Raw genomic sequence first — 12,493 nt, forward strand, 5'->3', positions numbered from 1 at the left:
AACACACACGACAAAGGGTTTACGTTAGGAAATCAGAGTTTGTGTTTATATGATGTTACAATAATTTCATTCCAAATATTTATAACTTAGTGCACTTGCATACTAAGTTCACACTACACGGGGGCCAGGATTATTTTGGCAAGTCAACAAAGTATAGAAGGAAATAAACACAGAAATCACATTTAACTAACTGCAGCTACAGTACAGAAAAAGGTTAAAAGTCACAAATCATTGATGTAATATACAGGTGTGTATATAAGTGAAAGCAGTAGAATTGGTTTGGCGAAATTGGCCAAACCAATTTAGGACATAGCATGCCTCTAGATTTTTCATGTTTAACCTGGTGTGATAGTTCAGGCACTTGGTAACAAAATGCATAGACAGCCAGTTAGCATGTAAGCTTTGGAGTAATATTCAATCCGGTAGAGAGAAGTAGCTTCTAGAATCCTGAGCAGTGGTATAGAACAAGTCCCTAACAACTACAACAACCCTATACTACAAAAGGATCGAACAGGGATGTGACTAGCACAACAAAAATACACCACTCTAATGATAATATTACCATATGAAAGGATAGCTCCTGATTCAAATGTATATTGTCTACTCTAGAAGGTCCCTGTATACCCCACTGGGCCATACAACGTAATGGAAGTCCACTACAGTAGCGTCTGTAGCCTGGTCCCAGGTCTGTTTGTGTTTTTGCCTGTTCCATTGTCATTGTCAAGGGAAACATGTTTGGCATGGCAATTCTATAAGGATTTGACAAGAGTGCAGAAACAGACTGGCACCCAGGCTAGTTTCTCCATTCCCCTCTCCTACACACATACCTTCACCTCAAACAGCACATCCACCAGGCACCACGTGACTGACAGTACACCTGACCTAGACAAAGAGACCTCTGAGGTTAGTCTTGAGGAAAACCCCAGTCCGCTCCCTCCCTCTTCCTTCCAATCACTTCACAGAAAATCTCCACCTTTATGCAGTTCTATCACAGCAGAAGCTCTGATCTAAGGCCTGTCTGTCTAATAAGTCTAGGGTTTAGAAACACACTGGAACTAAGCCAGAATAGTGTACATGACAATCTGTTGGATAAACACTATAGTAACAGAGAATCTGTAGTTCCTTTGGTAATTAGATTAGGTACCATCAGAGTCGGTACTCCATTGATTGTGTCTATGCCAGTATTGTACCAACACATAGAAGAGGTTTAGTGCCAACCCATCATGTAGTTTGTGATCTCATCACCCACAAAGAGTCATGGCAAAAAGCCCACAAATCTTAAAACACAGACTTGCAGGTTATGCTGTTTTTTGTATGTAACTTGGCTTCTACTGTAATATGGCTTGTACTGATATTATTAATTAGACTTTAAAACAAGGCACTGGCCATTCTAGAGTGTCATCTTAGAGATATCAGTAGATAGAATGATCTAGGATCTACTGTCAGGGGAGCACATAGTGGAAAACGACTTTGTCCATAAGGTGGTAGACAGAGGTACTAGAATGCTGTAAGACATGCACGGAGCATGCAGAAGTCAACAAGCAGATAAACATGTTTATGTATAAATAACATGACTACCATTATCGAAATTCTGATTGTGGACATATCTTCATTTTCCCCAGTGAAAGTTAAAAGCATTTCTTCATTTGCAAAGCAATTGATAGCAACTAAGCAAGCTCCCAATGCTGGGAACCTTCTAGAACAACTGCAAATGTTGACAAAACAATCAGCTGACAAACCCAACAATGACATGGATGACCTCATACTGACACACTATTATTTCCTATGAACAATGAAAAGGCACTGAGAATGAAAACATTTCTCAAACACAACCACATCCCAATGAAATAACATTCTATGAATTACAAACACAACCACATCCCAATGAAATAACATTCTATGAATTACAAACACAACCACATCCCAATGAAATAACATTCTATGAATTACAACTAAAACACAACTATGTGACAGTGGAACAGTTTATATGGACCCAAACCTGTAATAGAGGGAGACAGAAAGGCAGGCTTGAAGCAGGGATTAAAACACACTGAATAACGGACGGGGGAAAGAGAGTAGAGAATGGTGGAGGAGGCCGAGTTACTACCAGAACTACGAAGGCTGTGTCATGCTAGTCCAAAGTGCTTTTCTTTCCTTCATCCAAGCTGAACTAACAGTTATAAATGACCAGGAGACACTAACTCCCCCAGTAGGCCTACAACATACAGCTTGGAACCATCCTCTGTTTTCAGATCAGTGCCAACAAGGACCAGGAAGCAAGAGGGGAGGCCGAATAAGAGTGTTGAGACATGCCCTAAGGAGACAGGCAGGCATGCAGACAGGCAGGCAGACAGACAGGCATGCAGACAGGCATGCAGACAGACAGGCATGCAGACAGACAGGCATGCAGACAACTACACTAGGTAATAGTAATTATAGGCACAAGAGGCAGTATGGAGTTCCTGGTCTGACGGTGCAGACTGTCTCAGTCACTGGGCTCCAATCTCAGCCCATTCGGGTGGACAGGCCAACCTGTGGAAAGAAGGGGAGAGAATGTCAGTGTTTGTTGACAAACATGTTCACATACTGTATATGCACACACACACACACACACACACACACACACAAATACTATTTTCCTCTCTCTTCCACACACACACACACACACACACACACACACACACACACACACACACACACACACACACACACACACACACACACACACACACACACACACACACACACACACACCTGTGAGATGTTGATTCCAGTGAGTTTCTCCACGGCAGCTGGTAGTCTGGTCATGATGTTCAGAACCTCTCCGGTCAGCTTGGCCGGGCCCACCTCACCCCCGCCGCTGGAAACCATGGTAACCTTCTGAGCCATGGAGAGGGGCCTGCTGATCTCCTCTGCTATCTAGAGGACAGGAGGAGTGATGGCAGCTTCAGGAAGAGAACAGCAGCAGACAGGACTGCAGTAACAGTACACTACATGTCCGTCTGTCATCTAATCAATCTGTCATCCAGCTATCCTTAAATACACTGAATCTGACCATTTATGCATCCATCAAGCCAATCTCTTCATCTCTCCATCCATCCGCTTAAACTCTCCATATCTAATGAATTGCTTTCCCATCAGTCCTTCTCCCTATCCGTGCATCCTCCCAGTCTCTAGTAGAACCAGTCCTCCTCCCAGTCTCTAGTAGAACCAGTCCTCCTCCCAGTGTGACTGACCAGTGGTAGTTTCTCCAGCAGCATGTCCACCATGGCTCCCTCCCCGTACTGTTTAAAGGCCTCAGCCTTCTTAGCCATCTGCTCTGCCTCGGCACGGCCCTTAGCCTCCAGAGCAAACGCCTCAGCATCGCCCCTCATCTACACAGACAGGATAGAGACAGGGAGAGAACACATTAGTTCAAATAAACAAAGGTTGTATATATGAAAGAATAAATAAGAACACACTCAGTTGCCAGTTTATTAGGTACACCCATTAGTACCGGGTAGGTTCCAGAACAGCATGAATTCTTCCGGCATGGAAACGTTGCTCAATAATTGGTTTCAAGGGACCTACTCGTGTGCAAGGAAAACATTCCCCACACCATTACACCACCAGCCTGTACCAATATCACCACCAGCCTGTACCATTAACACCACCAGCCTGTACCATTAACACCACCAGCCTGTACCATTAACACCACCAGCCTGTACAATTAACACCACCAGCCTGTACCATTAACACCACCAGCCTGTACCATTAACACCACCAGCCTGTACCATTAACACCACCAGCCTGTACCATTAACACCACCAGCCTGTACCATTAACACCACCAGCCTGTACCATTAACACCACCAGCCTGTACCATTAACACCACCAGCCTGTACCATTAACACCACCAGCTTGTACCATTAACAACACCAGCCTGTACCATTAACACCACCAGCCTGTACCATTAACACCACCAGCCTATACCATTAACACCACCAGCCTGTACCATTAACACCACCAGCCTGTACCATTAACACCACCAGCCTGTACCATTAACACCACCAGCCTGTACCATTAACACCACCAGCCTGTACCATTAACACCACCAGCCTGTACCATTAACACCACCAGCCTGTACCATTAACACCACCAGCTTGTACCATTAACAACACCAGCTTGTACCATTAACAACACCAGCCTGTACAATTAACACCACCAGCCTGTACAATTAACACCACCAGCCTGTACAATTAACACCACCAGCCTGTACCATTAACACCACCAGCCTGTACCATTAACACCACCAGCCTGTACCATTAACACCACCAGCCTGTACCATTAACACCACCAGCCTGTACCATTAACACCACCAGCCTGTACCATTAACACCACCAGCCTGTACCATTAGCACCAGGCTGGATGTGGCCATGGAGTCATGCTGCTTTCACCAAATCCTGACCCTGCCATCAGCATGACGCAACAGGAACCGGGATTGATGTTTTTCCACTCCTCAATTGTCTAGTGTTGGTGATCGCGTGCCCTCTGGAACCGATAGGAGTGGAACCCGGTGTGGTCGTCTGCTGCAATAGCCCGTCCGTGACAAAGACTGACGAGTGGTGCCTTTCGAGATGTCGTTCTGCGCCGCTATTTGCCTGTTTGTGGCCCACCTCTTAGCACGATTCTTGACGTTCTCCTCCGACCTCTCTCCTCAACGAGCTGTTTTCACCCACAGGACTGCCGCTGACTGGATGTGTTTTGTTTGTCGCACCATTCTCAGTAAACCCTAGACACTCGGTAAACCTCAGCTGTTTCTGAGATACCGGAACCGGTGCGCCTGGCACCGACGATCACACCACGCTCAAAGTCGTTTTGCCCATTCTAACATTCAATTGAACAGTAACTGGATGCCAGTCTGCCTGCTTTATATAGCAGGCCACATGAATCAGTCTCTGTAGGAGCAAACCATTTCCATGAACAGGGTGGTGTACCTAATAAACTTCTGAACCACGAGACACAGGTGGGTGGTTGTTTTATGACAAATATATCCAAATGGGAAATGGACTGTTTAATAAGGATGTGTATAATATATGAAACAGGAAGAGAGAGAGAACTTATCTGAAAGTAGGGTTATATTAAGGGAAGTGAGCGATGTCTACAAAGAAGGAGACAAGGAAGTTAGAATAGAGACGGGAAGAGGAACAGAGAACACCAACCTCAATATGGAGAGAGGGGAGGCAGGGGGGAGATAAAGAGAGCAAGTGGATGAATGAGAGGGTGGAAGTGACAGGCTGTCAGGGGAGAAGCTAAGACAAGAGGCATATCAGATAGCTATTGTACTGGGTGTGAAGAGACTGATAACAGGAGTGACAGGAGAATGGAGGGGAGTGATAGAGAAGCGACAGAGGAGAGGGGGGGGGGGAGAAGGGAGGCGCTGCTGAACTCACCCTGATGGACTCTGCCTCTGCCTCAGCCTCCATGATGAGCTGTGCACTGTGAAAGAGAGAGGCAGTTTGAGTTGAGCTGAACAAATGTTGGACCTTTAACAGGACTCACTGTCCAGGACTACTGACTACTACGGAACGGAACATACCCACAGTTCTGACATACCCCCATCATTCCTTTTTATGGTGACAATAAGGCCATTTTTAAATTAATTTTTTATACCTTTATTTAACTAGGCAAGTCAGTTAAGAGAAATTCTTATTTTCAATGACGGCCTAGGAAGAGTGGGTTAACTGCCTTGTTCAGGGGCAGAACAACAGATTTGTACCTTGTCAGCTCGGGGATTCGATCTTGCAACCTTTCGGTTACTAGTCCAACGCTCTAACCACTAGGCTACGCTGCCACCCCAATTTGCTGTTTCCTTTAAAAGTATTGTAATTAGATCAAAACAGTATCTCAAAGAAATAGCAATGGTGAACTTGATCAATGTCCTGGGCAGCCTGTGTCTGACCGTTTCTGAATAGATCGTTTGCAATAATGTTTTGCATTCACTTTTTCCCAAACATAAATATGCTGCACTGCCCACGAAATCTCAAACATGGTGTACCCGGGAAAAAATGACAACTACTATTCTGCAATGATCATTATTTTAGAATGCAAAAATAATGGAAAATGATTACATCTTGTTATTATATTTAGCTACTTGTTTTTAGTTATGAATAAGAGTGTCCTCATAAATTCTTCATTTGCACAAGGTTATTTTTGCCTTTTAGCAATGCACAACTAGAAACGTTGTGTACACATGGTCTAGAGTCTGCAGGAGGAGAAGTACATTCTCACCTCAAGTTTAGTTTTTATAACTGACAACTTTTGCGTGAAAACTGGCGCATGCAGGTTTTGGGGCATATTTTGTGCGTACGAAACGTTTCTAAATGAGGCCCTGGGTTATGTAACATACCGTTCAGCCTCAGCCAGTCTCTCCAGACGGTATCTCTCTGCCTCTGCAGGCTTCTTCACCTTGGCCTCCAGCTCCATCTCCTTGCGGGTGATCTCCTGCTCCTGGAGCATGATCTGCTGAGACCTCTCCACCACCTTCACCTGCATCGTCTCCTCCTCTATCCGCTGCTTCGTCTTCGCCACCTACATAACCCCAATTACACAACCGATTTAGAAAAGACACTCAGACACTTCACATCAAAAGTGATGGCAGTGGAGGGAATTTGAGGATCATGCACGTCTCAAGTTAGGATTCTGCCCTGTGTAAATAAACAGGAATATTTTCCGTTATTAGAACACGACACACTGCCTCGGCTGTGATGGGCATCTGAATGAGAGTATCATTGCACGGCCCAGAGTTTGGTGGCAGGATACCTGTAGCTGATAGGCCATCTCAGACTCTGCCTTCTTGGTGTTAACCTCGTAGTCGTAGGAGGCCTTCTTCAGCTCGTAGTCCCTCTGGGCTTTGGCCATCTCGATCTCATTCAGATACTGGGCCGACACCTTCTCCTGCATGGCCTGGGCCTCACGGATCACTGCGTCTCGTTTGTACTGAGCCTCTCCGATCCTGGCATCCTTCTGCACCTGAGCTGTCCTAGCTTTACCCAGGGAGGTGAGGTAGTCCTGACAGAGACAGAGTTATTATTAGTAGTATTATTATTATAATAAACCTGGTAGTTTTGGTCCAGCATGCTGATTGGCTGAAACAGCATTTCAGCCGTGTGTATATCAGGCGATATACCACAAAAATACTTACTGTTCTATTTATGTCATAACCTGTTACAATAGCAATAAGGTACCTCAGGGGTTTGTGGTATATGGCCAATATACCACGGCTAAGGGCTGTATCCAGGCAATCCGCTTCGCATCGTGTCTAAGAACAACCCTTTGTCATGATATATTGGCATATACCACACCCCTTTGGGACTGATTGCTATTATAAACTGGTTACAAACATAAACAGAACAGTAAACAAGTATTTTGTGCAGGAATTTGTCTTTCATTCTCAAACACTGACTTTTAAAAGACAATTGCATTTTTTCCAAATCTGTGCTAATATCTCAATTTCAGACTGTTTTCTGTAATAACAATCCTTGTGTGACCTTCATACTGTAACGTCACTGTATATTTGTCAGAGTGAACAAACCTGGTCGTCGTGAACGTCTTTGAGTGTGTAGCTGACCACGCCGATGCCCATGTTGACCAGGTCAGAGGAGGCCACCTTGAACACCTGCTCAGAGAACTTCTTACGATCCTGGTAGATCTCCTACAGGGGAAGGATAATATAATAATACCATTTAGGAGACACTTGTATACATTTTCATATTGGTGGCCCCAACGTGGATCTAACCCATGAACCCTGGCGTTGCAAGCACCATGCTCTACTAACTGAGCCACACAGGACAAGTGGGTTGTTTACGTGCTGCTGTGCAGTTTGTTGCTAACGTTTCTTTGCTACCTGCCAACTTTACCGTTTTTATTATTTCCCCCTCCCGCACAACTTTTTTCATTCAACAGGTGCTGACCTGTTGCACCCTCTCTAACCACTGTGATTATTATTATTTGACCATGCTGGTCATCTATGAAGGTTTGAACATCTTGGCCACGTACTGTTATAATCTCCACCCGGCACATCCAGAAGAGGACTGGCCCCCCCTCATAGCCTGGTTGCTCTCTAGGTTTCTTCTTAGGTTCTGGCATTTCTAGGGAGTTTGTCCTAGCCACCGTGCTTCTACATCAACATTGCTTGCTGTTTGAGGTTTTAAGCTGAGTTTCTGTACAGCACTTTGTGACATCAGCTGATGTAAAAAGGGCTTTATAAATAAATTTGATTGATTGATTGATAAGGGTCGACCAGCCATAACGAGTGTACCCATGAGTGTTCCTGTCAAATTGGCCTGGTCTGAGGGGCTTTGTTCCTTCTAGTATTTCTGTATTTACGTGGGGAGTGGGTGACACCAGTAGCACACTGAGGAGATCAGACAGAGCTACACAGGAAGTAAATGACAGACCAGGGGAATGAAAGGAGACGTGTTACTATTACATATCTTATAATAACTATAATCCGTTATTGCTCTAAGTTGCCAGGCAGGTTTGCTAGCCTTTTGGTAAGTTATGAGAAAGGTCAACGATGAGAAAAACAAGCTATGGCTTGTAGGTTGAAGTCAGCGAGACATTCAGCAATTCAAAAGACCAAGTCACTCCTTTAGGAAGAGAAAAATGGCACATGCCCTTTATCAGGACATGGTGAGGTGTATAGCTTACCTCAACAGTCAGATGGGCGATGATGGCCCTCTGGTGCCCCTCCAGTGTTTCCAGGGCGATGTTGGAGACCTCAGCCTCAGACTTCCCCATGAACATCTGACAAGCCGTGGCCAGCATCTCCTTGTTCTGACCCTGGATCTTCACCTGCCAGAGGTCAGGGGTTAGAGGTCAAAGATCACATAGGACAAATAGGGATTCCATGTGAGGTCAAATGTACCTATCCAATCAGAATACATGGCTACTTTCACATGTACACAAAGTGTGTAGGGGCTGGGTGTTGACTTCTAAGTCCATACTTGGGCGATGCCAGTGACAGAGATGGGCACTCCATGACGGGTGTACACCTTATCACTCTTCACATTCAGAGTCAGGATGTTCAGAGTGATCCTAACAGAGACAGAGAGAGAGAGAAGAGGGTAAGTGGTTCAAAGAGGGAAAGTACAGTGAGAGTAGAGAAGGGGATAGTGAGAGGGATGGAGAAGAAAGTGAGTCAGACAGAGAGAGTAACCATGGCTACAGGTGGAGGCTACAAATGACAGATAGATTGTGTTGCATTATAAGCTTAAAATAGTAGCCTGGTATTCATATAGGCTTACTCATTTAACCACTAACGTTACAGTAACAGTAGAGAATACACAGGGTACTATGGGGCCTTTTTCTCTATACATTTATAGAATCCCTGAATGAAACCTGGATAGATGAATGGATGGATAGATAACTGAAAGAAGAAGGGGAGGGAGAGATAGCCACCTCTGGATCTGTTGAATACAGGGGAGGACAAACACTCTACCTCCAGCGATCATTAGAGGAGGGGAACGACCAAAGCCTGGAGGAGAAGTGAAGAAGAGAAAGGGCAATCAGACTTTGACAGAGAACAGGGGGAAAAATTGCCTTAGTATATACTAAAAGGAGTAGGTTATTTGAAAATATGAGAGATGAGTTTACATTAGGCTATACTCTCTGTCAAAACAGTAGTGCACACAATTAAGACTGAGTCTATGACATATATTAATTTGCCTACATATAGGACTCATTGCAGCACCACATTCCATACAATGTAAGTGAGGAGCTAGCCTATTGACAGCTGGTATTGTACAATGTTTACAAAGTACTGTACTGTTTGAGCTGAACCCGATTAGAGATTCCTGTCCTGGTTTACTACACACTGTGACACCCGGGGCAAGTTCAGCAGGACACAATGTTTTGTAACATTCAGATAGAAATAAGAATATAGGACAAACATGCCTCTCCGACATGTAGATCAAGGAATCACGTTGGCTCTATTAATGACTTTTCTATCAGCAAAGTTTAACAACTGAAAGTGGCCCAGAGTTGCTAAATGGTATCACATGACATTTGAGATAGGCTAAAGCGAGTCACATGTCACTTGGCCCTGCATTACTTTTACTGTTACTTGTACCGTAAACAATCACATACAGTAAACATCATAGGCCTATTACAGTTTCAAGAAGAGTCATAACAATATTGGGCCATGTAGGGCGATGGGGGTACGGTTGTGTAGATTACCCAACCTGTTTTTTTTGGAGGGTTCTGTATTGTGTCATGTAAGATTATGTTAATAAATATTAACACATTAAACAAAACATCTTACCTGACACCACCATGGCTTCATTGGGTCCACATGTGTAGAACATCTTGATTTGGACCTAAGAGCTGTTTTGGTTAAGATTGTCAACACAGTCTCCACTTGGTTGGCCTAATCTTTCAAGAATCCCTGGGGTAGTAACGTTACTTGTCTTTTGCTGTTAGTTCCAATTCCAAATAGTTACTTTTGTGGTTAGTACTTGTGCTGAGAAAAAGTAGGGCAATCAACTTGTGAAAAAGTGACAGAAAGTCTGGGTGTAGACCAGACTACAGTTTAGAGAGAACGTTATTTGGCAGAATGGGACAGAGGCGTTCCATCTCATCTGGGATCATCTCATCTGGGATCTAAACAGATTAAATTAGCCATGTGGATCCTCGTGAATCCATGGCTTATGCCGGAAAGTACATTATAATAGTTACCGTCTACCAAGATGTTACAGCTAGCTACATAGCTACCACATATATAGTTTTTATACTACTGTCTCTGGTTACTATAGCTAGCAATGTCAACAATGTGAATGTTAAATACAGTAGCTAGCTAACGTCAGTGCATTTACCATAGCCGTGTGCTCTAGTCGATTCTGTCACCCATACTGATCCTCCCTATTCTGTCTCCCGGCATCACCCCTCAATAACCACAGCAAATATTATATTTATCTCATCACAGCAAAGTCTGACCACACTGTCAAGTACGTAACTACCTAACATGCTACTCTATGCCCCCGCCTCAACCAAATTAGCTAGTTTATGCTTGCTGGTTGAAAATCCAACGTTTACATTACGCTAGCTAGGTCCATAACAACCACAAACAAGAAACAAATACTTGTTATCTTGCCTACTGTAACTTACCAATCAATTCTCCCTAAATATATGTTTCCCTAAATCTTCGTGTACACTCCAGATGGTTTCAATATACTCCGATTTACGTGACTTGACGACTGGCTCAAATACTGTAATTGCAACAAAATTTTACTTAATGGAGAGCAAATGCAGACCACGCCTCCCTTAGGAGTATAATGGAAATAACGCCCTCTGGTGGTCAAACTGCAGACATTCGTTACAAGGGGGCGCAGTTGGAAAAATAAGGGAAATGTTAGGGGCTTGGGAGCAACATAGGTTGTCTACCTTTTTGCTTTGAGGAGGGTTGTGTATTTTTTATTGGGCACAGGGGAGGGTAGTGCATTTTTTCCATGGTTTATATTCGCTCTTTTGCATTATTTATTCTATCCTAGCCACATTTCCTCATCTGCTTGCATGCACCTCCCCTATATCAAGGTGTTTTGGTACTTCCCTTTTGCACTGCGCTTTTCGGGGTGCCAACTTTTACTACCACTGGTCAATGTAGTCTACCAGTTGTCTATCCTGTCATAGTGACAATACTGGAAAGTGGATCGTTTGTCAAGATCTGCAATAGGCTAACTAGCAATCATACCACACATAAAAGCATCCAAAGCCTGATCAATTTTCAATATGAACCCACAAGAAAAAATATGAATAGCTAATAGGCAGAGGAGAGGCGAGGTGTATCATTGTGCATGAAAGAAGTATTTGCATTCACCCCCTTATTTTATTCTTGTTTTTTTTGCACTGACTCCCTTGCACAGGATCAATGTACACGCACTGGACTCTAACCACACACTCACACATGCTACACTGACACTCCAACACACACACACACACACACACACGGACACACACAAAACACATGCATGCATATTGACAACGCCACACACACACACACACACACACACACACACACACACACACACACACACACACACTGCTGCTACTCTCTGTTTATTATCTATGCATAGTCACTTTACCCCTACCTACATGTACAGTTGAAGTCAGAAGTTTACATACACCTTAGCCAAATACATTTAAACAATTCCTGACATTTAATCCTAGAAACAATTCCCTGTCTTAGATCAGTTTGGATCACCACTTTATTTGAAGAATGTGAAATGTCAGAATAATAGTAGAGAATGATTTATTTCAGCTTTTATTTATTTCCTCACATTCCCAGTGGGTCAGAAGTTTACATACACTCAATTAGTATTTGGTAGCATTGCCTTTCAATTGTTTAACTTGGGTCAAACGTTTCGGGTAGCCTTCCACAAGCTTCCCACCATATGTTGGGTGAATTTTGTCCCATTACTCCTGACAGAGCTGGTGTAACTGAGTCAGGTTTGTAGGCC

General features: G+C 43.9%; 1 protein-coding gene across 3 annotated transcripts; it reads right to left on the minus strand.

The window, feature by feature from the left end:
* Positions 1-18: 18 nt before the first annotated feature.
* Positions 19-11,311, minus strand: LOC129837607 (flotillin-1-like). Of its 3 annotated transcripts, none has more exons than XM_055903908.1 (12): positions 11,145-11,310; positions 10,303-10,357; positions 9,441-9,516; positions 8,987-9,077; positions 8,691-8,834; positions 7,573-7,692; positions 6,801-7,049; positions 6,388-6,569; positions 5,432-5,477; positions 3,237-3,374; positions 2,755-2,919; positions 19-2,532 (listed from the first exon to the last, which is right to left on the minus strand). In XM_055903908.1, exons 2-12 carry the CDS (start codon positions 10,343-10,345, stop codon positions 2,506-2,508), a joined length of 1,281 nt encoding a protein of 426 aa, XP_055759883.1. In that variant the 5' UTR covers positions 10,346-10,357; positions 11,145-11,310; the 3' UTR covers positions 19-2,505. The 3 variants fall into 3 exon arrangements, with proteins under 3 accessions (XP_055759883.1, XP_055759881.1, XP_055759884.1); XM_055903906.1 differs by having other exon boundaries at positions 10,303-10,364; XM_055903909.1 differs by lacking the exons at positions 19-2,532; positions 2,755-2,919; positions 3,237-3,374 and adding an exon at positions 3,381-5,139 and having other exon boundaries at positions 10,303-10,364; positions 11,145-11,311.
* Between the last annotated feature and the right edge of the window lie 1,182 nt (positions 11,312-12,493).

The sequence above is a fragment of the Salvelinus fontinalis genome, chromosome 38, assembly GCF_029448725.1.
Source record: "Salvelinus fontinalis isolate EN_2023a chromosome 38, ASM2944872v1, whole genome shotgun sequence".
NCBI classification, from domain to species: domain Eukaryota; kingdom Metazoa; phylum Chordata; class Actinopteri; order Salmoniformes; family Salmonidae; genus Salvelinus; species Salvelinus fontinalis.